Below are 25,419 nucleotides of genomic sequence, written 5' to 3' on the forward strand. Positions count from 1 at the left end.
TAGGGTTAATCCCTTCTTTCCGAGATCAATGGCTGAACCGTCCTCTAACATGTCTCCTGTACAAGTGACTCGTAACAAGGAGGATGGGGTAGGGGGTGCTCCTTGTTACCACTCTCCGGCGTGAGAATCAGTATTTGTTTGAGAGCAAAGTGTATGTTTGAGTAGTATATGAGAGAGAGCAGATTAGCATTACCTCAAACCTGGTCCGGGATGGGTATTTATAGCCGAAGAGCGAAGGAGGGTAATTAAGTGGCTAGACCGACAACGCGTAGCCTTTTGCAGGTGTGTCAGAAGCGCAGGTCACGGAGGCGTTGGACGCTTCCTGTAGTGATGCCACGTCCTGCTGCGGTTGTTAGTCTGTCAGCCAGCCTTTCTTGCAAGTGTGTTGGGCAGCTAACCGTCATCAATGCCCGGACAGGCCACTTGCTGACTTTGTCACTGAAGTCAAAAGTGGCAGTGCCACTTGTGGGACTGTGTGATGCGGTTTTGAGCTGCATTGCCATATGCGGTAACCGCAGCGGTTACCACATCTCTTGTGGTGACGAAAACTGTCGTTTTCATACACAAGGTAAGTCTTCTCATCACTTGGCCGATTGGGACAGCAAATTGGGTTCGTGCGTTACCCTCACGAACGCAGATGAATCCTTGTCGACAGGGGTATTGAGCTGGGTGATGGCCACTCGCGCCTAAGTCTGGTGCGAGATTTGGAACCATACACCTTCACACACCATAACAAATAGTAAATGGGTAGGTATCGTCACAGGGTCTCTTGATGATGGTAACACTTATCATATGCTCATGGAGCCTACATATAGGTAATACATTATGAAATTTTGCAGTTAATGTTTACATCGTATATCTATATTCCATGATAAGGTGAAAAGGTGTTTTGATTGTTTAACTTGAATCACATGGTAAAACGAATCTTGAACTTGGAAGGACTTGGAATCGACAAAACATCATTTATTAATGTGTCTAGTGGTTTTGGAACGGTTGTTCATCCACAGAGAAGATGAACGAGACAAGGGGCGTAGCTTAGTTAACACCCTAGAGTGCACCCGCTCCCCCACGCCCCCCAATATTTCAGTTAAAAGTGTAAAATTTCTTATTCAAATGTGTTCATCTCAATCTTAAATACATATTTTTTTTTAAATGATCACCACTAATGTTTTCTTAGTAGTTTTCTTTAACTATTAATTTCTTAAACAATATGCATCATTTTGAAGCTCATAACAAAGAGAACTCAAACCTATAAACTATTAGCTAACTTGTATACAAACATAATTATGTGCATTCAAAGTTACTAAATCATATGTGAACTACATCTCATCAACGACCGATTATTTAATTCTAATAACCTTTTTTTGTAAATAGCCATTTTTTCACATAATATCTGTGCAATCAATCATTTCTTTCACATAGTAAGCTTAGAAGTATGCTCTTTTGTGGATCAAACTAGTTTTGAACCTGCATTTGTACCAAAAGCTGGATCAACATGGCCTAGAACAATGTCTAGAAAATTTGCCAGACTATTTCATTTACACCAAAAACAAGTCGCAAAAAAAAAAAAAAAAAAAAAGATATCATTAAAATACCCGATACGATTTACATTTCATCACTCGGTTTCGTTAAACTACCGCTATTTTGTTAAAACAATTTGTACCTTTGTAGCAATAGAAAAGTTTGTTGCTTGTTAGTTTCTCAGTGCCTAATAGTAAGCTCAGCCTTTAGATGAAGAAGGCCATCAATAAAGTGAACACTGTCTTCCCCTATAAACGAAGTCCACGGAGTTGCAAACAAATTACGGTACCCAACAGCTTTGCCCCCTGTAAATACGTAAGTCCCTTTATATTTGCTAACAAACTCTTCCCCAGGCTTTGACCTCGCTGAAAACTCGTAGTCAACCGCAAAAGAAACCGACCCTTTTTCCTGCATACCCAAAAAGAGCCCGAAACAGTGGAACGAGCTTTGTTGGTCCATGTTACAATGGGCCGACAAGAAAAACCCTTGACCACTCAAGTGAAACGCTTGGGAATAAACCCGGCCCGATGGAAACAAGCGTGCGCACTCCTCGTGTTTTAAATCTAAGTACACCACACACTGTGGCCGTGGTTGTTCGAATTCAACCACCTTAACAGGCAAGTACTTGTAGGCCCGTTCTATGAACCGATGGTGAAGATTAGAGTTTTCATCGCTGATATATGAACGTTGTTTGTGTGGGGCATCGGCTTTGAAAAAAAGTGCTTCCGTTACTACCTTTTGAGCAAAGTCCGGGTCAAAGTCGGTGCAAGTCATGACTTTTCTAAGCTTTCTGCATGTCATATAAGGGAAGCGGATATACTTTGCAAGGTGGGCCCCAAGAATCTGACGACGGTCCTCTAAATTGGGGTAGTGAGCCCGAACCCATTTAAGAACAAAATCAAAAACAATGTCCTCCGATGCCACATGAAGATCGTCACTAGATATAATCGCCTCCACACCAGAAAGTGGCAATTTAAGAACCTCATCTTGAAACCTACCAATTTTTTAAAAAAAAACGCATGCAAGTAAAATGAACGAGCATGAAGAAAGACAGGCTCATTCGTTTAACTTCAACTGAACAAATAAACAAACACGAACAGCTAAACGAACTGATTTTCTTGTTTGTATCCGTTCATTAAGAAACGAATGTGTTCACGTCCCTTCGTTAAGAAAAAGTGAATTGTGTTCGTGTTCGTGTTCATGTCCGTTCACTAATATTTTATACGAAAGTAAACAAATGAACATAAACACAATATATGAACGTGTTTGTTCGTTGGTCAATAAGGCTTGATTATAAAAGTTGATAGGGTTGATAAATGATGGGCCAAATAGTATTTTACTTATAGTTAATAATTAATTTAAAACAAATATGTAAACGAATGAAGGTAAATGAACAAACAAAACTAAACGTAAATGAATGAATGTAATGAACAAATGTACACGTAGAGGTGTTCAAAAGCTCGCGGCTTGGTGGAAAAAACTCGATTTGAAAGGATCTGAGCCTAGCGGCTCATTTTGTAACCGAGCCAAGCTCGAGCCAACCTCGACTCGAGTCATGGCTCGGCTCAGCTCGTTGGCTTGTTCTTAGGCTCGTTTAACTTCGAGCTCAAGCTGAGCAAAGCTGCCTCGTTTAAATTTGTTTACGGGAATGTAAACAAACGTAAATGAACGAACAAGGCAAGCGTTCATGTTCGTTCGTTTAAATTAATAAACAGATTATTTTGTTCATGTTAACTCGTTTGTTTATAGAGGAACTTTCCACTCACGAACGTTAAGTTCGTTTACAGGCTTGGATAATTTATATCATGCATTGACAATTTAACATTTAGCATTTATATTCAAGATTCTTACTTGGTTATGTCTTTGTAACGGACAGCAAGGAACTGTTTGGCAGCAGCAGTTAATGGTTGAACGGCTTCAGCCATTAAAACACTTGAAGGAAGTTCAAGATAAAGTATTGCAGATTCAGGTGTCATTGGCAGGTTTCTCAGTAAATGACTGCAATATCTCATGCATGAAGCAACCTTAAACTTGTCGGCAGCCATTAGCACATCCAGCAGTGCAGGAGCCGAAGAAACTGTCAAGTTATTGCTATACATAAAGTTCAAGAGTTCCATGAGGGCAGCTTCTTCTGTTTGAAAGCCAGAAGTCAAAGACAAAGTCAATGTTAAATGAAGCATAAACAAAAAACAAATGTAAAAAGCTTAACAAATATAAGAGTAAAATGGCATTTTCGGCCCTGAGGTTTAGCCAGTTTTGTGACTTTCTTCCAAAGGTGTGTTTTTCCGCATCTGGATCCAAAAGGTTTAAAATCTTGCCATTTTCATCCGTCTTGTTAACTTCATCCATTTTTCTCCATGAAGTCAGGGGTATTTCCGTCTTTTTGTTAACTTAAGGGCAATTCAGTGTTTTTCACTTTATGTACAAGCATTTAACATAATGTACAAGTATACAAAATACCCTTACTAAACAAAAAACAAAAACAAGTAGGTAAAAAGACGAAAATATCCCTGACTTAACGGAGAAAAATGGATGGAGTTCATGAGACAGATGAAAATGGCAAGATTTCAAACCTTTTGGATCCAGATGCGGAACAACAAACCTTTGGACGAAAATTGCAAAACTGGCCAAACCTCAGGGACGAAAATGGCATTTTACTCCAAATATAAATAATAACTATAAATTACAAACCCGAGGCATTGATTCGCAAGTTTATATGGCGTCCTGACTCTTTCGTCCCATTTGAAAAAAGCTGCATGGAAGTTTAAAACATAAAAAACAAGAAACAAAATCATGAATTCAGAGAAAATAAATACACTCGAACATTGAAATATCACCTCGTAGAAAAATGGGCTTCTTGCAGCTAAAATAGGAGAGCTAATATGTAAAGTTTCAACTCTTACTACTGTTGAACACTCCATTGCCCCATTTGAATCATCATCATCTGAAATTAAAAGCAATACTTGTAGAAATATTAAGTTTATATGAAACGGAAAACGAAAATCAAAAAAACAAATGATACTGAGTGGTACCTGATGGTGCTTCTTCAACCATTTCTGCGGGCTCTTCATCTGGATTTTCAGCGTCTACATCATCATCAGGAAGATGATCAGGTTGATAGAGAAGTTGTTCCTCTGGATAACCAGCAGCAATGTCGACAGCTGTAAAAACTAAAAATTTAATAAAGCACAAAGCAAAGCACCTGCTTTACTAAGAATTTCCATCATGAGCCACATCTTCAATCACTAGAATAGAAGCACAAATAATGAAACAAAGCACCCCACCCAGCCTGACACATTAAACATATTTACACTTGACACCTCGTTATTCAAATTAAACTACACACAAGTCAAAAGTCAGAACATTCATGCAGTACTAAACGATGATAAATCAATAGTCGATAAGCAACCACCAGGGTACTCAGCACTGAACTACCTTGAATCCCATTTATGAAGAAAAGCCCAAAACCATCGTAGCCAAAAGCGCACAAAACACATGTGAGTATGCGAGGTGAGGTGAGGGTGAGACAAGGTTCTTCCTCTAGGAGCAACAAAAGCGTGTGTTTCCAACCAAACACAGGTGAGGTGAGGTGAGGTGAGGTGAGGCGAGATCCAGGATTTCTCTTGACATGCCATTCGTTTAGGTTTCAGCGTGCTGCCCTGAGCCCCTCAAAAGCGCTTGCCCCTTGACTCTGGGTCCAGGATTAGATTAGCTTACCCCAGTGTGAACTCAGTGCTTCCTAACCTTCACTCTGACTTCACGTAAATCTCTAATTCTCTACCGCATAAAATGATTGTTGACTCTAAAATCACCAATGTCTTTTTGTGAATTCTTATCGCTTCTGGTATAAACCGAAGAATTCCAGTTGGCAATTCTCTTACATGCTTCTATTACACTTGTAAATGGTATTTAATTTTAAAATATTATATGCGTATCACATTACTTTTTCCCTACTATCGCAGTTTCTCAAGCGTTGTGCCTACACGACAAACAAACCCTTTGCAGATCACAACTTTCACTAATCACTACTATGCCTATAAGGCTGTAACTACATCTATTTCTAACCAGCTACATTTTGTCAATAATAAGGACTGAATCATATTACTCAACATTCAATCACTATATTAGTTAATTTGGGTCTAATGAGCACCATTATGCAGCCAATAATCCATATACAACAACAACTACAAATAAATCAACAAATACTAACAAAATTTCACAATAACAAACAAAAAACATAACAATTGCACATCTAAATCAATAATATATGCATCAATCATGTCTAATTTCAAAAACTACCAATGACAACAATAATAATAACAATAATAACTCACCAGTTTCCTTTTTAATATCTTCTCTTCGGCGTTTCCGATTCCTAGCCCAATCGGAGAGGCTCGCACATCCATCACCGTCGTGTGCAGAATCAAGTGGCTCCGAAACGATCTCGATGTGAAGAACACGATCGGAGAAATTGCTGTCGTTGAACGCAAAACCGAAGTCGCCGGGGCCTTCAGGAGAAAAATCGGAGGTCATGACGGAAGTTTTACGATCGTATGGATCCAGTTTTGAATTTTTCATTGAGTTTGGAATGAATTTGGGAGATTTCAGAAACCCTAATTTGTTGTTATATGGGATGAAGAGAATAGGGTGAATGAAACGTGATGATATAGTTTGCGCGTACGGAAGAAGACAGTTTTGGTGCAAAATAATAAAATAAGAGCATCCCAAGGGGCATTTTTGTTTTTAAGGCTTCTAGTTGTCAACTCCCCCAACCAATCCCCTTCTTTCTCTCTTTTGTCGTAGTGGTTATAAATTTGGGTGTTTTTGGAGCTCAATCACGCTCATATCGCCCCCATCCCTACTACGAATGGGTGTGTTTGGTAGTTTTGTTTTATGAGCGTTTTTTAAATCACGTCTAAAGGGGCTTTTGTTGTCCAATCACATTTCAGCTTCCATTTGCTTGGCCAATAAGATTTTTAAATGTTTTTTTTATTTTATTTTACTACAAAACATAATGCCCAATAATGACCCATCCCCACTACACCCATTTTAGAAAACGCCCAATAATGCCTCATTGCTGACTGGGCTGCCACACGACGCAAAACGCCTAAGGGTGAATATTGCCCACTACGCATGGTCTTAGGATGGATGGTATGATTCAAACACTTTAGGGTGTTTGAATCATTCTCTACCCAATGATATCATGCTATGATAGGTCCTCATTTCACTCCTCATTTTGCACTCAATCACCGGCAATGATTCAAACACCTACAGAGTGGTAAAAAATTAAAAAAAGAATTGATTGGTTGAAAGGGGTTGTGACCCACCATTAAACCCCCTCTCTCATCCTTCCCTCCTCTTCCTCGCAGTGGTGAGTATACACCGAATTACCATGTCCCCACTCACTGAATTAGTGTCGACGATCATTCCCCACTCGGTAAACTTCTTCCCCGAAGCCACTTACCGAGATCACACTGTCCCCCCTTAGCTCTCCTCTCTCCTATATTAGGCCTTGGGTATACTTTTTAACTCTTCTTAACATCAAAGAAATGGTTTAATCTCCTTAACTTAATTCTTTTAATGGTTTGGGTGTAAAAACTTTTAATGGTTAGGGTGTAAAAAAGGAAAACAAATTAAGACAATCTCTTAACATCATGTTAACATATAATATGTTTAACATCCCTTAACATAAGGAGGGAGTGGTTTGTAATACAGGTTAACAAGCCATGTTATCGTTAACACCCTAGATGTTAAGGTACACCCTAGGACCTTACACTCACATAACCTTTTTTCCTCTATTTTTTCTCATTTTTACTCACATACATCATCACACTCTATCTCCTAAACATCACTTTCTCTCTCTTTAAAAAATAAAAAAAGGGGTTTTTATTGTGATGCTTTAATAACAAGGCTAAACTGTCAAAATGTCCCTAAGGTTTGGTCACTTTTATCACTTTATGCAAAACTTAAACCTTTTGAATATAGGTCCCTGTGATTTCAATTTTTGTTGTCATTTCCATTCAAAATCAAAATATAGTCAGATTTTTTCAGTTAATATCTAGTTTTTTTTGTCTTTTTTCTCCCTTAATGAAGAGCAAATTGGTCTTTTAACGATTTATTATAACAAATTAGAAAAATCTAACCATTTTGCCCTTCATTTAAAGGGAAGAAAAAGACAACAAAAACTGGATGTTAACTGAAAAATCTGACCAGATTTTACTTTTTAATGAAAATGACAACAAAATTAAAACCACAGGGACCTAGATTTAAAAAGTTTGAGTTTTGAACTAAAGTGGAAAAAGTGACCAAACCTCATGTAACATTTTGTAAGTTTACTCCAATAATAACAATACTAAATTAAGTAAATTGCAATTTTATGTGTTTAGAGGTGATTGACACTCTTATCCCTTATTTCCAAAAAAAAAATGTTATCTTCCCTCCAACGAGTTCCAGTTGCATCTGTCACACCCCAACTAATGACGGAAACATCGGGGTGCGTCACTAAGCGTTCAGATTGATCATGAGTTTCCATAACACTAATAGGTTCAATAGTAATTAATTGATTTCATGCAAATAGTCTAAAAACAAACATCAACCACAAACACATAGTATCAGAATACAAAACATCAACATTGCCTCAAAGTTTTTAGTTTAAATATGATGTGTTTCTAAGCAGCATCCTAGCAAGTTTCTTGATCGTAGCATCCTATCAGCCAGCAACATATATTAAAATAAAGTCAATACAAAAACGTACTGGCGAGTATACACGTTTGAGTATATAGCATAATAGATTAAAAAGACTCATATCCATCATGTAAACGATAAAATAGTTTCAGTCATGCTAGTGTTCGCAGTCCAACTGATAGCCCAAGTGTCCCGATGCTTTAACCACTTTCCCAAGAATCAAGGAAAGCAAATAGAATCCTCCTAACAATACCCCCGAGAATAATGGGGAGGTGCATCTTCCTATAGCGCTACTATTGTTAAGGCGGAACTATACACAAGGATTAAACGTTCACATAGCATCAAGAATCACAAGTATCAAGTTTCACATTCACAAAGGATAGAGTTTAGATTCAAAAGTTTCAAGTTTCATAGAATACATGTTGCATCCCAAAAGTTTAAAACGAAAAGGGATCGAGTATACTCACAATGATTGCTTAACAGTAAACTGTTATTGGATCAAATAGAGCTCTTAGGATTAGCTTGATTAGAGTACAATAGATAAGCGTCGAGCAGAATAACGAGAATCGTGCAAAGTGTAGGATCAGTCACCTGATCGGATGGCCATCCGGACGGATGGTCATCCGGTCGGATGACTTATGTGATTCAGACGGATCGCCATCCGATCGGATGGTCATCCGTACGGATAGCCATTCGATCGAATGGTCATTCGATCTAAAGATGAGTTTCCAAAATGTTTAAGCTTTTAAAGTGTTCATTGCAGCAAGATATCAAGTCATTCGATCAGATGGTCATCCGATCGGATGGCCGTTCGATGGTCGTTCGGTCGAATGACCCTTCGTGTGCAAGTTTCAAAGTTCGAAGTTTCTGATTTAAAATAGTTCAAGTGTCAAAGGTAGTAAGGCACATGTCACCCGATCGGATGGCCATTCGATCGGACGGCAGTCCGATCGGATTGCCATTCGATTGACATGACCTTGTTTCCTTTAACAACCTTGTAAAGTTTCTAAGTTCCGAGTTCCACGATGACGGAATGGTACGTATTGAGACAACGGTGTACACGTCAAGGCTCAGCCTGTCTGATCGGATGGGAATCACCCCGTCCGATTAGTGGTCTGTTCTTGACGGTGTTCATGTCTGAATCCGTAATCCGGCCAGCTTCTCTTGCGATGATCCATTTCCAAGCCGACTCTAGACTAATCATCAAGTCTACAGCCCGTTTGGATCTAGATTCTATCGTTTTAGATAAAAAGTTTAAGAAAGTTTGAAAGTGAGCATGAAATCAACCGAAAAGCTTAGATTTTGTAAAGATTTGGTGCAAAAGCACATGAAATTCCTTAGATCTGAGCTAGATCTTGACCGGAATGACATCACTCAACCGTTTGTACCAACCGCCATGATGACGTAATCCTCAAGAGCTCAAATCTCAGAGATTTCACGGTGAAAAGTGTGATTTCGAAGAAGGATCATGTGTAGAAGTGTGTAAAGATTAAGGTTGTACAAGAATCGAGTGTAAAACATACCGAAATCGCCGGGAAATGGAAGAAAAGTGCTTGAGAGTGAGAGGGCGTGCGTCTGGGCAGAAAGAGACTGTCACATCGGTGATGAATGATGTGACAGGTCCTATTTATAGTCTAAGAGAGGAGTTAAGGCGGTGTGGCAAATGGATCAGATGGCTGTTCGATCGAATGGCCCTCCGATCGAATGGCCCTCCGATCGGATGGTCATCCGATCGGATTGCCATTTGGGCAGTCCAATCCTTTGCCATTTTTCCCGTCTTTGGTTCATTTTGCGAGTTAGATTAAGCGTTGCGTATTATTGTGTAATAGTATTACATAATTAGATTATATCATTAGCACAAAAGTTTCCAAGTTTCCGAGTTTCCACAAGTGACAAGTCTCCAGTCTCTCGTTCAACCAAGTCTCAAGTTTCAGAGTCTCAAGAGTCAAGTACCAAGTATCAAGTATCAAGAATCAAGAATCTTGCTTCCAAGTATCAAGTATCATGAATCAAGCCTCAAGAATCAAGTATCAAGAATCAAGTCTCAAGAATCAAGTATCAAGAATCAAGCATCAAGAATCTAGTTTCATAGTATTAAGAATCAAGTGTCTAGAGTTAAGCATCAAGAATCAAGTCTCTAGAATTAAGTATCAAGTATCAACAAGATTCAAGTTTCATAGCACAAAGATTCACAAGTGTCAAAAGTGTCAAGGGTCGCATAGTCTAAGGACTAAAACTGACAATAGCTAAAAGTTCAGGGACGCAGGCGTTATAGTCTCCCCTCCTTTAGGAGATTTCGTCCCCGAAATCTAAGAGGAAGACTGCTCGAAGAGCTGCGGATACTTGGTCTTCATCTCACTTTCGAGCTCCCAAGTGAATTCAGCGCCACGCTTTCCTTCCCATCGAACCTTGACGATGGAAATTTTGTTGCACCTTAATCGCTTGACGCCTCGATCCATGATTTCGACCGGTTTCTCCACGAAGTGTAAAGCTTCATTTATTTGCAAGTCTTCGAGGGGAACTTTCAGTTCCTCGTCGGCTAGGCATTTACATTGGTTAGATAAGTGGAACACTGGATGTACATTGTTTAGTTCTTGTGGTAGGTCGAGTCTGTACGCCACCTTGCCAATCCTTTCAAGTATCGTGAAAGGATCCACATAGCGAGGAGCGAGCTTTCCCTTCTTACCAAAACGAACTACTCCCTTCCAGGGAGATACCATGAGAAGAACCCGATCACTAACATCAATTTCCAGATGCTTGCGCAGCATAGCTCTTTTGTCTGCTCCTAGCCTTGATCAAGTTTTCACGGATCTGAAGAATCTTATCCGTTGTCTCTTGAATGATTTCAGGGCTGGTAAGTTGCTTGTCACCAACCTCATGACAACTAAGAGGAGAATACTGGAATGATAGCTGTTGTTGTACGAGAACTCAATCAATGGTAAATGTATATCCCAGTTACCACCAAAGTCGATGACACAAAAACGGAGCATATCCTCTAGGGTTTGAATAGTACGCTCGGTCTGTCCATCCGTTTGAGGATGAAAGGCCGTGCTAAGATTCAAGTGAGAACCCATAGCGGATTGAAAGGTTTGCCAAAGACGTGAAGTAAAACGACCATTACGGTCAGAGATTATGTCGAGAGGTATGCCATGACGGCATATAACCTCATCGGTATAGATTTGAGCAAGTTTCTCCACTTTATAATCCTCGTGAATAGGAAGAAAGTGGGCGGATTTGGTCAAACGTTCAATGATCACCCAAATACTATCATGACCAGTAGGTGTACGGGGTAGCTCACTAGCTTGGTAATAAAGTCCATAGCAATGCTATCCCATTTCCAAACAGGGATTTCAGGTTGTTCTAAGAGTCCTGAAGGACGTTGATGTTCAGCCTTAACCTTCGTGCAGGTAAGGCATTTTGAGACGTAAGCAGCAATGTCCTTCTTCATACCAGGCCACCAATAAGTCATACGCAAATCATGGTGCATCTTATCGGCACCTGGATGAATAGAGTAACGGGATTTGTGGGCCTCATTCATAATGAGTTCATGGAGGTTATCGCGATCTGGCACCCAGATGCGATTGAGATAGTATTGAAGTCCATCAGACTTAGTTTTGAGTTGATCCACAGTAGCACCACATATTTCAATAAATAACTACCTTCATTAGCTGACGAATACTGAGCTTCACGAATACAAGTATGTAGATCACTAGAGATATGATAACCACGAATAGCATTAACATGAGTCTTACGACTAAGAGCATCGGCCACGATATTCGCCTTTACAGGACGATAGCGAATTTCGCAGTCGTAGTCGTTAAGCAGTTCCACCCAACGCCTCTGTCGCATGTTCAGTTCCTTTTGGTTAAAGATATGTTGAAGGCTCTTATGGTCAGTGAAAACCACACACTTAGTACCATATAGGTAGTGTCGCCAAATCTTTAACGCAAACATAACTGCACCAAGCTCCAGATCGTGAGTAGTATAGTTTTTCTCATGTATCTTGAGTTGACGAGAGGCATAAGCAATAACCTTATCCCGCTGCATGAGCACACAGCCCAAGCCACGATTCGAGGCATCACAATATACCATGAAATCGTCATTCCCATCGGGGAGAGTAAGAACAGGAGCGTTACACAAAAGGGTCTTAAGAGTCTGAAAAGATTCCTCTTGCTCGGGACCCCAAGCAAAAGGTTTCTCTTTCTGAGTCAACGAAGTGAGAGGAACGACAATCTTAGAGAAGTCCGAGATGAATCGGCAGTAATAACCCGCCAATCCTAAGAAGGAACGAATCTCAGATGCGGATTTAGGCGTACTCCAATTCTTCGCAGCTTCGATTTTAGATGGGTCAACATGAATACCTTGCTTACTAACAACATGACCAAGAAATTGTACTTCGTCAATCCAAAACTCACACTTAGAGAATTTAGCATATAAGCGTTCACCACGTAGCAACTCAAGCATCAAGCGTAAATGACGAGCATGATTAGCTTTAGATTTCGAGTAAATGAGTATATCATCAATAAAGACTACACAAAATGATCCAAATAAGGTTTACAAACACGGTTCATGAGATCCATGAACACAGCGGGTGCGTTGATCAAGCCAAAAGGCATGACCACGAACTCATAGTGTCCATAGCGAGTATGAAAAGCGGTTTTGGGTACATCATCTTCGAGAACACGGAGCTGATGATAACCAGATCGAAGGTCAATCTTTGAGAAACAGGACGCGCGTTGTACTTGGTCGAATAGATCATCAATACGAGGGAAAGGATAATGATTCTTAACGGTAAGCTTATTAAGTTCACGGTAGTCGATATACATACGAAACGAACCATCTTTCTTCTTGACGAATAGCACAGGAGCACCCCACGAAGAGGTACTTGGACGAATGAATCCCCTGTCGAGCAGTTCTTGCAGTTGACTAGATAGTTCTTGCATCTCGGAAGGTGCAAGTCGGTAAGGAGCCTTGGCGACAGAAGTCGCACCAGGTATGAGATCAATACGAAAGTCAACGGATCAAGGAGGAGGAAGACTAGGAAGATCTTCAGGGAAGACGTCAGGAAAATCACACACTACTGAAACGTCGCTTATGTTCTTCCCCTTGCCCTTTCATTCCACCACGTGGGCCAAGAAGGCAAAGTTCTGTTTACGTAAGTGATGTGTGTAAAATGCAACATATAAATTACATCAAATAAGGCATAAAACTAACCCTTTTTAAGTACTAATGTTGGAAAAAGTGTATTTTTGTCTTCTTTTTGTATTTTCAGGATTAAATGAGCTCAAATAACAGAAGAAGCAAAAAGACAGCTAAATCTAACATAAATACAAGAAAAGGAACAAAAGTGGATTGCCCGACTCCCCGACAGCATCCTCCCAAGCAAAACAGAGAAGGCAGAAGACTGAACACGCCTCGTGCTCAGCGAGCACGGGGCCGTGCACAAGAAGCAGCAGAAAAGACAAACCTGTAGAAGCTTCTATTGCTCACCACGGGGTCGTGCCCAGTGAACACGGGGGCGTGCCCAAAGTACTGCAGGCGCATTAAATGTAATTGCGAATTACAATTAATGAGGAGAGATAGTGTTAGACGGGCACGGGGCCGTGCCCAGCGGACGCGGGGCCGTGCCCAGGCTTCTGCTCAGCCTATAAATAGGAGTGCTTGGATCCATTGCAACTCATCCCTTGGCATACCACCTCTCTCACACTTCATCCACCACCCACCACCATCACAACACCATCATCCACCACCATCATCCATTGTCCATCATAGAGTGTGTGAGTCGTCTCGGGATCCAAGATTGATCATAAGAGTTCTTGACAATCAAGGCCATGTTTGCCTAAGTCTCTTACATCACTTAGTGAAGACAAGTGTTTAGTATAATACTTTTTATTTTTAATCTTTTGCACTTCTTAATTGGTTTTGTAATAATGACTTTAATAACTAGTTTCTTATGTTGAAGGTGATTCTTCCTTATCGTTTGTCCGTGGTGTCTTGGCATTATTTTACTGTCTATATAAAATAAAAGATTTTCACCATTCATATCTCCACGGTCTATATGGAGGTATGTTGGCTACCTGGTCGGGGGTTAAGGGAACGGTTTGGTAACGGTCTTGCCCTTGTTCAGCGTTTAGAGGTCCTGCAAGGGACCTGGGTCAAATTTAGTAGGACCTCCTTCAATACCCAAAGGTATTGGATAGCGGGGGTCCAAACTCTTTGATCCCCTCATAAGTTAACTACTATTAATACTATAACCCGGCTATTTAGGACTGTATCCCTGCTGACTCGACTACTTAGTCGAGGGTAACGTCACCTCCAAAAGAGGGGCCTACCATAATTTGCATTAATAACTTAATTAATTATCTTTCAATAATCCGACCCTTTAGGATTGTATCCTTGCTGACTCAAACTACTGGGTTGAGGGTAACGTCGCCTTCAAAAGAGGGGCATACTACAATAACTAAGATAATCTTTTAAACAAGTGCAAAAGTGCGAAAATAATCAAAGGTTATACTAACACACGAGTCGGATCCAAGTGATTCATCTTGTCTATCTGTTTTTATTTTTATTTTATTTTTCAGCATTTAGTTAGTTTTATTTTCTTAGTTTAAAAATATTTTTCTAACATTTTGATTTGATTAGACGTTGAGGATAAACCGGTACTAAAAGCTCTTGTGTCCTTGGACGACCTCGCTATCTTACCAACACTATACTACGTCCACGATGGGTGCACTTGCCCATATGTGTGTTTAGTGTTAGTAAATATCGTGTTTTATAAATTTAAAACTTGGCTAAAGTGTAAAAAGGGCTTAAAATATATACCTAAAACATATACACACTTACGCACATCAAGTTTTGGCGCCGTTGCCGGGGACACAAGGATTTTAAGAAAGTTAGGAATCAACGGCCTAATCATTTTTTATTTTCTTTTTATTTTTTTAGAATTTTCTTAATTTTCCATCTTCTGCACAGCTCAGCACGGGCCGTGCCTGGTCGGACACGGGCCATGCCCAGCAGTCTTACTGGCAGTTTTTAGTTTTCCGAGTTACAGAAGGCTGACCACGGGGCCGTGTCGGTGCAACACGGGGCCGTGTCCAACTCTCCAGTAACAGGGGTCCAGAAAACAATCACTGTAACTCCGACCACGGGCCGTGTTCACTGAGCACGGGGCCGTGGTGAACCTTCTGACCAACATTCTTTTCTATTTTTGTTGCAGGACTTGGAACCAGACGCCACCTCTACGTAGTGTATGAGCTCCAGTTCTAATAAAGACATAAAAGAACCTCTAGAAGAACCCGAACGCTTTCTCAGAAAAAGACTAAAAGCTAACAACCAAGAGAAGGTTTCGGGGAACCCACTTCCAATGGCGGACCAACGTACCCTCATGGATTATCTACGACCCACCGTAGGTAATCTCGGCGCCGCTATCAATGCACCGAACGTTGAAGCCAATAACTTCAAACTTCGGCCGCATTTGATACAGATGCTTCAAAACTCTGCAACCTTTCATGGGCTTGCGGACGAGGATCCCCATCTACATATTACTAATTTCTTAGAAATACGTGATACCTTTCGGATCAAGGGAGCATCAAATGACGCCATCCGCCTCCGAATGTTTCCTTTTTCACTAAAAGACCGAGCAAAAGCTTGGCTTAATGCCCTCCCAGCTGGATCGGTAAACACCTGGGATGAACTAGCCCAAAAATTTGTATATAAGTATTTCCCTCCCGCTAAAATAGCTAAATTAATGACTGAAATTAATACATATTCACAAGAGGACGGGGAATCCTTATATGAAACTTGGGAAAGGTTCAAGGAACTATTGCGAAAGTGTCCACATCACGACCTTGCGATATGGCAACAAGCATCCACTTTCTATAATGGGTTGTTGCCACACACAAGGCAAACACTTGACTCTAGCTCCGGGGGACTTTTAGGTAATCGCCGCCCGCATGAAATATATAATCAAATTGAGGAAATTGCTCAAACCAATTTTCAGTGGCACACTCCCCGAGGCAATAAATCTATTGCCCCGGGCGCCCATAAGGTTGATGAAAGCACTTCTTTACAAGCCCAAATCGAGGCCCTCTCTTCAAAAATTAAAAAGTTGGAAATGACAAAAACGGTCTCGGTTATGGCTTGTGAAGGGTGTGGTGGGCCACATGAAAATTGGAGTTGTATGAAAGAAACAGACGATCAACAAGAATTGGTAAACTACATTGATAATAGATCTAGGCCGTCGGGTCCTCTAACGGGCACCTACAACCAAGGATGGCGAAATCACCCTAACCTTGGTTGGAGAGAACCCGGCAATGGTAGTAACCAACAAAGCGTAAACCAACGAACAAACTTTCAACAACCAAGAAATGAGTCACAAAATTTCCCTCAACAACAAGGTGGACGATAAAGGCTTGAAGATACTATATCTCGCCTCATCTCCGACACTGAAAAGAAAAACTCGGATAGGTTTCTACAATTAGAATCAAATTTTAGAAATCAACAAGCTAGTATTCAAAACATCGAAAAACAAATAAGTCAACTAGCCCAAAATTTCTCCGAGAGACTACAAGGCGCGTTACCAAGCAATACCGAAACAAATCCAAAGGCGCAAGTTCATCTCATAACACTACGGAACCGCACCGTGGGTCCTACGGAAGGCCCGCCGCCTACCGAGGAGACTGCAACACCACCCCAACAAGAGAAGGGTTCTCCTCCCTCACCAGAGCCTACCAAGGCTCCTCGAGTTCCGTACCCTGATAGGCTAATCCGTCAAAAGACCAATGAGCAATTCGCAAAATTCGAAAGTCTACTAAAACAATTGCATGTCAACATTCCTTTCGTTGACGTCCTAACCCAAATGCCTAAATACTCTAAGTTCATGAGGGACTTCCTCACTCATAAAAGGAAAATTGAAACATTGCAATTAGTTAATTTAGGCGAAGAATGCTCTGCCCTCGTACTCAACAAACTCCCCCAAAAGAAAATTGATCCCGGAAGCTTCACAATTCCTTGCTCGATCGGGGACTCCCCCGTTCGTAATGCACTAGCCGACCTCGGGGCTAGCATTAACCTCATGCCTGCATCAATGTTCAAAAGACTCGGCCTAGGAAAAACGAGTCCTACAAAAATGAGTATACAGCTTGCTGATCGATCCGTCAAATTCCCGCAAGGTGTCATTGAAAATCTCCTAGTCAAGGTCGATAATTTCGTTTACCCGGCCGACTTTGTCATACTTGATATGGAAGAAGACACCAAAGTCCCCCTCATACTAGGGAGACCATTTCTCGCCACCGCACAAGCAGTGGTGGATATGAATGACGGAACACTCACTTTAAAATATGGGGATAATGAAGTGAAGTTCGGGGTTGGGAATAGAATAGAGGACGATGACCCGGTCAATTACATGAAGGTTATTGATTCGATTTTGGATGATGCTCTCCTACAGTTCAACATGGGATGCAAAACATCCCGCTCGGAAAACATATAACCTCGCCTTGGGTCTAGCCAAAGACCCTTATAAACGTGGCGCACCACGGAGGCAGTCCGCGGAACTATCCTTAGTTTAAGTTTAATCTTTTAGTTTTAATTTGCAGGAATAAAACACACTCATGGTGGTCAGGGATAACAAGGGAAACGAGAAACATAGGCCCATGCACGAAAACAAGGCCATCCGACAACAATTTCTCCATTATAGTAAGACTCAGCACGGGCCGTGCCCAGCCAACACGGCCCCGTGCTGAACATCCTGCAGACAAACGCCCAGTTCAGGTAACTGGACACGGGCCGTGTTCACCAAACACGCTCCCGTGTCCAGGCTTCTGTTTATTTTCTTTAATTATTATTACTGGCACCTGAACAGGGGGCCGTGCCCGGTCACCACGGGGCCGTGTCCAGATTGCCAGTAACCTAAAATTTTGCTTTTAACACCATTTTACACATTCAATCAACCTAAAAATTTATTTTTGGGACACATTGAGGACAATGTATAATTTAAGTGTGGGGGGATGCTAAAACCTTGAATTTTGCAAGTCCTAATAACAAGCCTTACAAAAACTCTATTAGAACCGCTAATCACCCCAATTTTTTTTTTTTCAAAAATTTTCATTTTTTTACTTGTCTAAGTTTAAGTTGGGAATTCTAAAACTAACAAGGCTATATTTTTATAAGTTTACAACCGATAGCGTCGTGATAAAAAGAACTAACATAAGAAAATTATGAAACGGCATGACAAGCTTAGTTAAAATTTGATTATATATACTTGATCACATAAAAACCCATTCCCACAAAAGTGAGTTTTGAGCCTTTATTGAGCGTACAAATATACATCTTTACGCTAAATGCTCATTTTTCATTTCTTGTGTGAATAGCCGCTTGGTTCTTACGACTCTAGAACTTGCCACGACAATACATTCCCGGTCCTTACCAACTTAAACCCAAGTAAGTAAATGATGGAGGCATTAGGACCAACCCTTTTTCTTTCAACACCATTATTTTTATTTTTCTTTTCACCTACCCAAAAATTCCCCCTAGTTAACCCCTTTGAGCCTAAACCTTTTCATTTCTTAACCCAAAACCCTTTTTACCCACCAAAAAACCCTCTTTATCTTCACCTTTTATTTTAGTAACAAGCTCGGTTTTCGTGTGACAAATATATATATATATATATATATATATATATATATATATATGTTTTACAATGAAGTTTGAAATAAACAAACAAAGCTCCTCAAACAAAAGCTTGTTTGAATAAATACTTCATTAAAAAATAAAAAGTCACAAAAACAAAATGTTTTACGAAAACCGATGCTTCTTACGCCTTTCGCCCTTTTCTACTAACCACTAACCCAACTACCCACCTTTAGCCTAAGCCTAACCCTTCACCCAAAAAGTCCTCTTGATATTTACAAAGGTATAAAGTTAAAAAGGAGGAGGATTGATTGCTTGGCAAGCTTATGGTAGGAATAAGTTCCATGCCGCTCTCGAGTGATTCACTAAAAATACACCTTCGGCCGAGTGTGAGTGATTTCTCCCGTGAGGTATGTGAACCTGTATATAAATGAAATTTTAGAAAGGCATGTTATGCCTTAATAAATAATTTACCTTATGAAAAGGTTTTAATAAATCGTGACGAATAGGATTGTAAATAAGTAAAAATAAAACCTAAACAATCTTGAAAAGTCCCGACACTCTATGACAAGCCCAAAACCTTCTCTTCTACCCATTCCATTTGGGAGTGTAAGCCACATATTAAAGAGTTTTGCTTGAGGACAAGCAAAGATTCAAGTGTGGGGATATTTGATGTGTGTAAAATGCAACATATAAATTACATCAAATAAGGCATAAAACTAACCCTTTTTAAGTACTAATGTTGGAAAAAGTGTATTTTTGTCTTCCTTTTGTATTTTCAGGATTAAATGAGCTTAAATTAACAGAAGAATCAAAAAGACAGCTAAAGCTAACATAAATACAAGAAAATGAACAAAAGTGGATTGCCCGACTCCTCGACAGCATCCTCCCAAGCAAAACAGAGAAGGCAGAAGACTGAACACGCCCCGTGCTCAGGGAGCACGTGGCCGTGCCCAAGAAGCAGCAGAAAAGACAAACCTGTAGAAGCTTCTATTGCTCACCACGGGGCCGTGCCCAGTGAACACGGGGGCGTGCCCAAAGTACTGCAGGCGCATTAATTGTAATTGCGAATTACAATTAATGAGGAGAGATAGTGTCAGACGGGCACGGGGCCGTGCCCAGCGGACACGGGGCCGTGCCCAGGCTTCTGCTCAGCCTATAAATAGGAGTGCTTGGATCCATTGCAACTCATCCCTTGGCACACCACCTCTCTCACACTTCATCCACCACCCACCACCATCACAACACCATCATCCACCACCATCATCCATTGTCAATCATAGAGTGTGTGAGTCGTCTCGGGATCCAAGATTGATCATAAGAGTTCTTGACAATCAAGGCCATGTTTGCCCAAGTCTCTTACATTACTTGGTGAAGACAAGTGTTTAGTATAATACTTTTTATTTTTAATCTTTTGCACTTCTTAATTGGTTTTGTATTAATGACTTTAATAACTAGTTTCTTATGTTGAAGGTGATTCTTCCTTATCGTTTGTCCGTGGTGTCTTGGCATTATTTTACTGTCTATATAAAATAAAAGATTTTCACCGTTCATATCTCCACGGTCTATATGGAGGTATGTTGGCTACCTAGTCGGGGGTTAAGGGAACGGTTTGGTAAGGGTCTTGCCCTTGTTCAGCGTTTAGAGGTCCTGCAAGGGACCTGAGTCAAATTTAGTAGGACCTCCTTCAATACCCAAAGGTATTGGATGGCGGGGGTCCAAACTCTTTGATCCCCTCATAAGTTAACTACTATTAATACTATAACCCGGCTATTTAGGACCGTATCCCTGCTGACTCAGACTACTTAGTCGAGGGTAACATCACCTCCAAAAGAGGGGCCTACCATAATTTGCATTAATAACTTAATTAATTATCTTTCAATAATCCGACCCTTTAGGATTGTATCCTTGCTGACTCAAACTACTGGGTTGAGGGTAACGTCAACTTCAAAAGAGGGGCCTACTACAATAACTAAGATAATCTCTTAAACAAGTGCAAAAGTGCGAAAATAATCAAAGGTTATACTAACACACGAGTCGGATCCAAGTGATTCATCTTGTCTATCTGTTTTTATTTTTATTTTATTTTCAGCATTTAGTTACTTTTATTTTCTTAGTTTAAAAATCTTTTTCTTACATTTTGATTTGATTAGACGTTGAGGATAAACCGGTACTAAAAGCTCTTGTGTCCTTGGACGACCTCGGTATCTTACTGACGCTATACTACGTCCACGATGGGTGCACTTGCCCATATGTGTGCTTAGTGTTAGTAAATATCATGTTTTATAAATTTAAAACTTGGCTAAAGTGTAAAAAGGGCTTAAAATATATACCTAAAACATATACACACTTACGCACATCAGTAAGCATCTGTTCGCTTGATTGCATGACATCAAGTTCAGTCCCCTAGCAAGTCGGTCTCCATAAACGTGCAAAATATCACCGGACGGAAGAGGAAGACGAACGAACTTCTCATGACAAGCAATCTCGGCATGTTTCTTACGCAACCAATCCATGCCGATTATGACATCAAAACTACCCAATTGCATGGGTATTAAGTTAATAGCAAACACGTGGTCGTTAAGAGTCAATGAACAACCACTGAGAATAGAATCAACTAGAATCGATTTACCATTGGCAATCTCCACCGAAAACGACTTAGGTAACTTGGAGCGTGCACAATTTAACAAAGAGTCAAATTCTACGGACACAAAGCTTCTATCTGCACCGGTATCAAATAGTATCGAAGCGTAAAGGTTATTGACGAGAAACGTACTGATGTGTGTAAAATGCAACATATAAATTACATCAAATGAGGCATAAAACTAACCCTTTTTAAGTACTAATGTTGGAAAAAGAGTGTTTTTGTCTTCCTTTTGTATTTTCAGGATTAAATGAGCTCAAATTCACAAAAGAAGCAAAAAGACAGCTAAATCTAACATAAATACAAGAAAAGGAACATAAGTGGATTGCCCGACCCCTCAACAACATCCTCCCAAGCAAAATAGAGAAGGCAGAAGACTGAACACGCCCCGTGCTCAGCCAGCACGGGGCCGTGTCCAAGAAGCAGCAGAAAAGACAAACCTATAGAAGCTTCTATTGCCCACCACGGGGCCGTGCCCAGAGAACACGGGGGCGTGGCGAAAGTACAGCAGGCGCATTAATTGTATTTGCGAATTACAATTAATGAAGAGAGAGAGTGTCAGACAGGCACGGGGCCGTGTCCAGCGGACACGGGGCCGTGCCCAGCCTTCTGTTCAGCCTATAAATAGGAGTGCTTGGTTTCATTGCAACTCATCCCTTGGCACACCACCTCTCTCACACTTCATCCACCACCCACCACCATCACAACACCATCATCCACCACCATCATCCATTGTCCATCATAGAGTGTGTGAGTCGTCTCGGGATCCAAGATTGATCGTAAGAGTTCTTGACAATCAAGGCCATGTTTGCCTAAGTCTCTTACATTACTTGGTGAAGACAAGTGTTTAGTATAATACTTTTTATTTTCAATCTTTTGCACTTTTTATTTGGTTTTGTATTAATGACTTTAATAACTAGTTACTTATATTGAAGGTGATCTTTCCTTATCGTTTGTCCGTGGTGTCTTGGCATTATTTTACTGTCTATATAAAATAAAAGATTTTCACCATTCATATTTCCACGGTCTATATGGAGGTATGTTGGCTACCTGGTCGGGGGTTAAGGGAACGGTTTGGTAAGGGTCTTGCCCTTGTTTAGCGTTTAGAGGTCCTGCAAGGGACCTGGGTCAAATTTAGTAGGATCTCCTTCAATGCCCATAGGTATTGGATGGCGGGGATCCAAACTCTTTGACCCCCTCATAAGTTAACTACTATTAATACTATAACCCGGCTATTTAGGACTGTATCCCTGCTGACTCAGACTACTTAGTCGAGGGTAACGTCACCTCCAAAAGAGGGGCCTACCATAATTTGCATTAATAACTTAATTCATTATCTTTCAATAATCCGACCCTTTAGGATTGTATCTTTGCTGACTCAAACTACTGGGTTGAGGGTAACGTCACCTTCAAAAGAGGGGCCTACTACAATAACTAAGATAATCTCTTAAACATGTGCAAAAGTGCGAAAATAATCAAAGGTTTTACTAATACACGAGTTGGATCCAAGTGATTCATCTTGTCTATCTATTTTTATTTTTATTTTATTTTTCAGCATTTAGTTAGTTTTCATTTTCTTAGTTTAAAAATCTTTTCTAACTTTTTGATTTGATTAGACATTGAGGATAAACCGGTACTAAAAGCTCTTGTGTCCTTGGACGACCTCGGTATCTTACCAACACTATACTACCTCCACGATGGGTGCACTTGCCCATATGTGTGTTTAGTGTTAGTGAATATCGTGTTTTATAAATTTAAAACTTGGCTAAAAGTGTAAAAAGGGCTTAAATATACATCTAAAATATATACACACTAGCACGCATCAAGTTTTTGGCGCCGTTGCCGGGCACACAAGGATTTTAAGAAAGCTTAAAATCAACGGCCTAATCAATTTTTCAAAACCTTTTTAAAACGCGCGCACATTTTTCTGCATTTTAGTTTAGTTTGCATTTACAGTAGCCTGAACACGGGGCCGTGCTCATTGAACACGCCCCCGTGCTGCATATTTTTAGTTAGATACCCAGATACAGAGTCTGAACACGGGGCCGTGCTCACTGAACACGCCCCCGTGTCCAACGTGACCAGTAACTTTAATTAAAACGCCCAGATACAGATCCTGAACACGGGGCCGTGTTCACCCAACACGGGGCCGTGTCCAGCTTCTGTTTCCGTCTTTGTTTTTGTTTTCTGGTCCCGAGACTCAGTTGTAGTCTGCTGAGTGATTCTTATGGATCAATACTCAGAAGGTTACAACTACACCTATGAGGAGGATGATTATATGAGAGACTATTGCACTAATTGTGGAAACCCGCACTCGGTACAATATTGTAACTTGTTTCAACCATCCGCTTCATACAACTATTATGAGGAGCCCAGGTACGAGCCATCAACTTCATACACTTCCTATGAAGACCAAAGGAATGAACCTCCTTCCTCATACTCATATTTTGATAAACTGTAACACCTCGAAATTTTGTGTCCAACAATGTGTTGACACGTGTCATGAGTTTACACGTGGTATTAAATACGAAATAAAGGACTAAAGTTGACAAACCTTGAAAGTATGTAAATTCGAGGGTTATAAATGTCAACGAAGGGTAAATATACCGTATAGTAACCCTAAATGATGCTCGTACCTTCAAACGAATAAGTCATGGATCGTACGGAGCGAAACGCGGAAGAAAGTGAGAGATTACAAGCTACAGGGGTTAATTGTGTCAACATGTTTAATTTATACCTCTGAGTGACCCTTTGACGAACCCGAGGCTTTGTAACAGTAAAATACGCTCACTAGAATATACGATATAAATTTCGCAAAGTTCCGTTTTAAAACGAGAAAGTTATGATCAAATTCGTATGAGAGGGGTTAAAAGCGTCAACAATAAAAGTTAAGGCTTTTCGGATAGTAATTAAACTAACCGGGGACTTAAAAATGCGGGTAAAAGGCACGAGGCCCTTAGTGGTAAATAATCGAGGGCCAAATCACAAAGTTACCCCTTCGAAACCGAAAGGTCAATTTAATCATTACTAAAGATTTGAAAATCTTGGAAATCAGGTCTAATGCGGGCCGCGTTAAGGTTATGAGTGATTTAATGCGGGCCGCGAGCCACCTGCTGATTCGTTTTCTGACTTTAGGATTCATGCGGCCCGCGTCCAAGTGGTCTGAATCCTAATGCGGGCCGCGTACGAGTCCCAGATGCAGAAACTTTGGACATATTCAATGTTTAAGCTTGTGAACGATCATTGAGGCATTAATTGAAGCATGGGCGCCCTCTACATGTCCCCTAGCACCTTAGGACACCTGCTGATCATCCATGAGCAATCCTAGAGTGAGTTGTAATGATCTTGAGCTAAGTTTTTCACTATAAAAGGCATGGTAGTGTTCCATTGTGAAACACACCTCAAACCTGCCTTCTGATCATTTCTGGAGCTCTCAAGCATTCTCCTAACATCCATAGTCATGCACCAAGCTTCTGTAAGTGTGCCTAACCTTTTGTGGCTCTGTTTTTGCTTAGTTTAGCTTAAAAGTCAATCCGTCGTAATTAACGATTGACTTTGCGATAAATCACAAATGGTCCAGTGGTTTGTCGAATCAAAGATAGTTATATGATGGTAATCATGTGGGCTTTAAACCCCTAAAAGGGCACCATCTGATTCCCACTCTAACTAGTCCAAATATCGAGTCAAACGTGCTTAGAAAAAGTCAACAGAAATGCCATTTTGCGATTTAATGCATAATCAGTAACGTAGATGATGTGTAACCTGTTTAAACACTCGTAAAACATGATAATAAGTATATTAACTAGTCTAAGCTTGTTTGATCCGACCATTTACTGTTTTGACCCGGTTCGGAGCCGAAAGTCGCAAAGCTTTGACTTTTGCATTGACTTCAGTTCTGACCCGTTAAAGTATGATTTAGATATGCCTTAGGACTCTCTTAGGAC

At 40.5% G+C, this 25,419-nt stretch overlaps 1 protein-coding gene and 1 non-coding gene across 3 annotated transcripts; both read right to left on the bottom strand.

Annotated features, from left to right (window-relative positions):
- Nucleotides 1–1,562: 1,562 nt before the first annotated feature.
- On the bottom strand, nt 1,563–6,302 carry LOC110925749 (BTB/POZ domain-containing protein POB1). Of its 2 annotated transcripts, none has more exons than XM_022169603.2 (6): nt 5,856–6,302; nt 4,554–4,682; nt 4,359–4,465; nt 4,213–4,273; nt 3,373–3,652; nt 1,563–2,515 (listed from the first exon to the last, which is right to left on the bottom strand). In XM_022169603.2, the coding sequence occupies exons 1-6, from the start codon at nt 6,097–6,099 to the stop codon at nt 1,702–1,704; spliced, it is 1,635 nt and encodes a 544-aa protein (XP_022025295.1). In that variant the 5' UTR covers nt 6,100–6,302; the 3' UTR covers nt 1,563–1,701. The 2 variants fall into 2 exon arrangements, with proteins under 2 accessions (XP_022025295.1, XP_022025294.1); XM_022169602.2 differs by having other exon boundaries at nt 4,554–4,691; nt 5,856–6,227.
- Nucleotides 6,303–15,946: 9,644 nt separating this feature from the next.
- On the bottom strand, nt 15,947–16,053 carry LOC118489396. The gene has a single exon (XR_004887415.1). It is a non-coding gene; the product is annotated as a small nucleolar RNA R71 (small nucleolar RNA).
- Between the last annotated feature and the right edge of the window lie 9,366 nt (nt 16,054–25,419).

This window comes from Helianthus annuus, chromosome 17, assembly GCF_002127325.2.
Source record: "Helianthus annuus cultivar XRQ/B chromosome 17, HanXRQr2.0-SUNRISE, whole genome shotgun sequence".
Taxonomy (NCBI): domain Eukaryota; kingdom Viridiplantae; phylum Streptophyta; class Magnoliopsida; order Asterales; family Asteraceae; genus Helianthus; species Helianthus annuus.

Bases quoted from the DNA above. Each gene is read 5' to 3' on its own strand.
- LOC110925749 (XM_022169602.2), bottom strand. From the start codon at position 6,099: ATGAAAAATTCAAAACTGGATCCATACGATCGTAAAACTTCCGTCATG. The intron at 4,466-4,553 runs GTACCACTCAGT...TTTTAATTTCAG, and splicing joins GGTTGAAGAAGCACCATCAG to ATGATGATGATTCAAATGGG. The intron at 2,516-3,372 runs GTAAGAATCTTG...AAAAATTGGTAG, and splicing joins CGTTACAAAGACATAACCAA to GTTTCAAGATGAGGTTCTTA.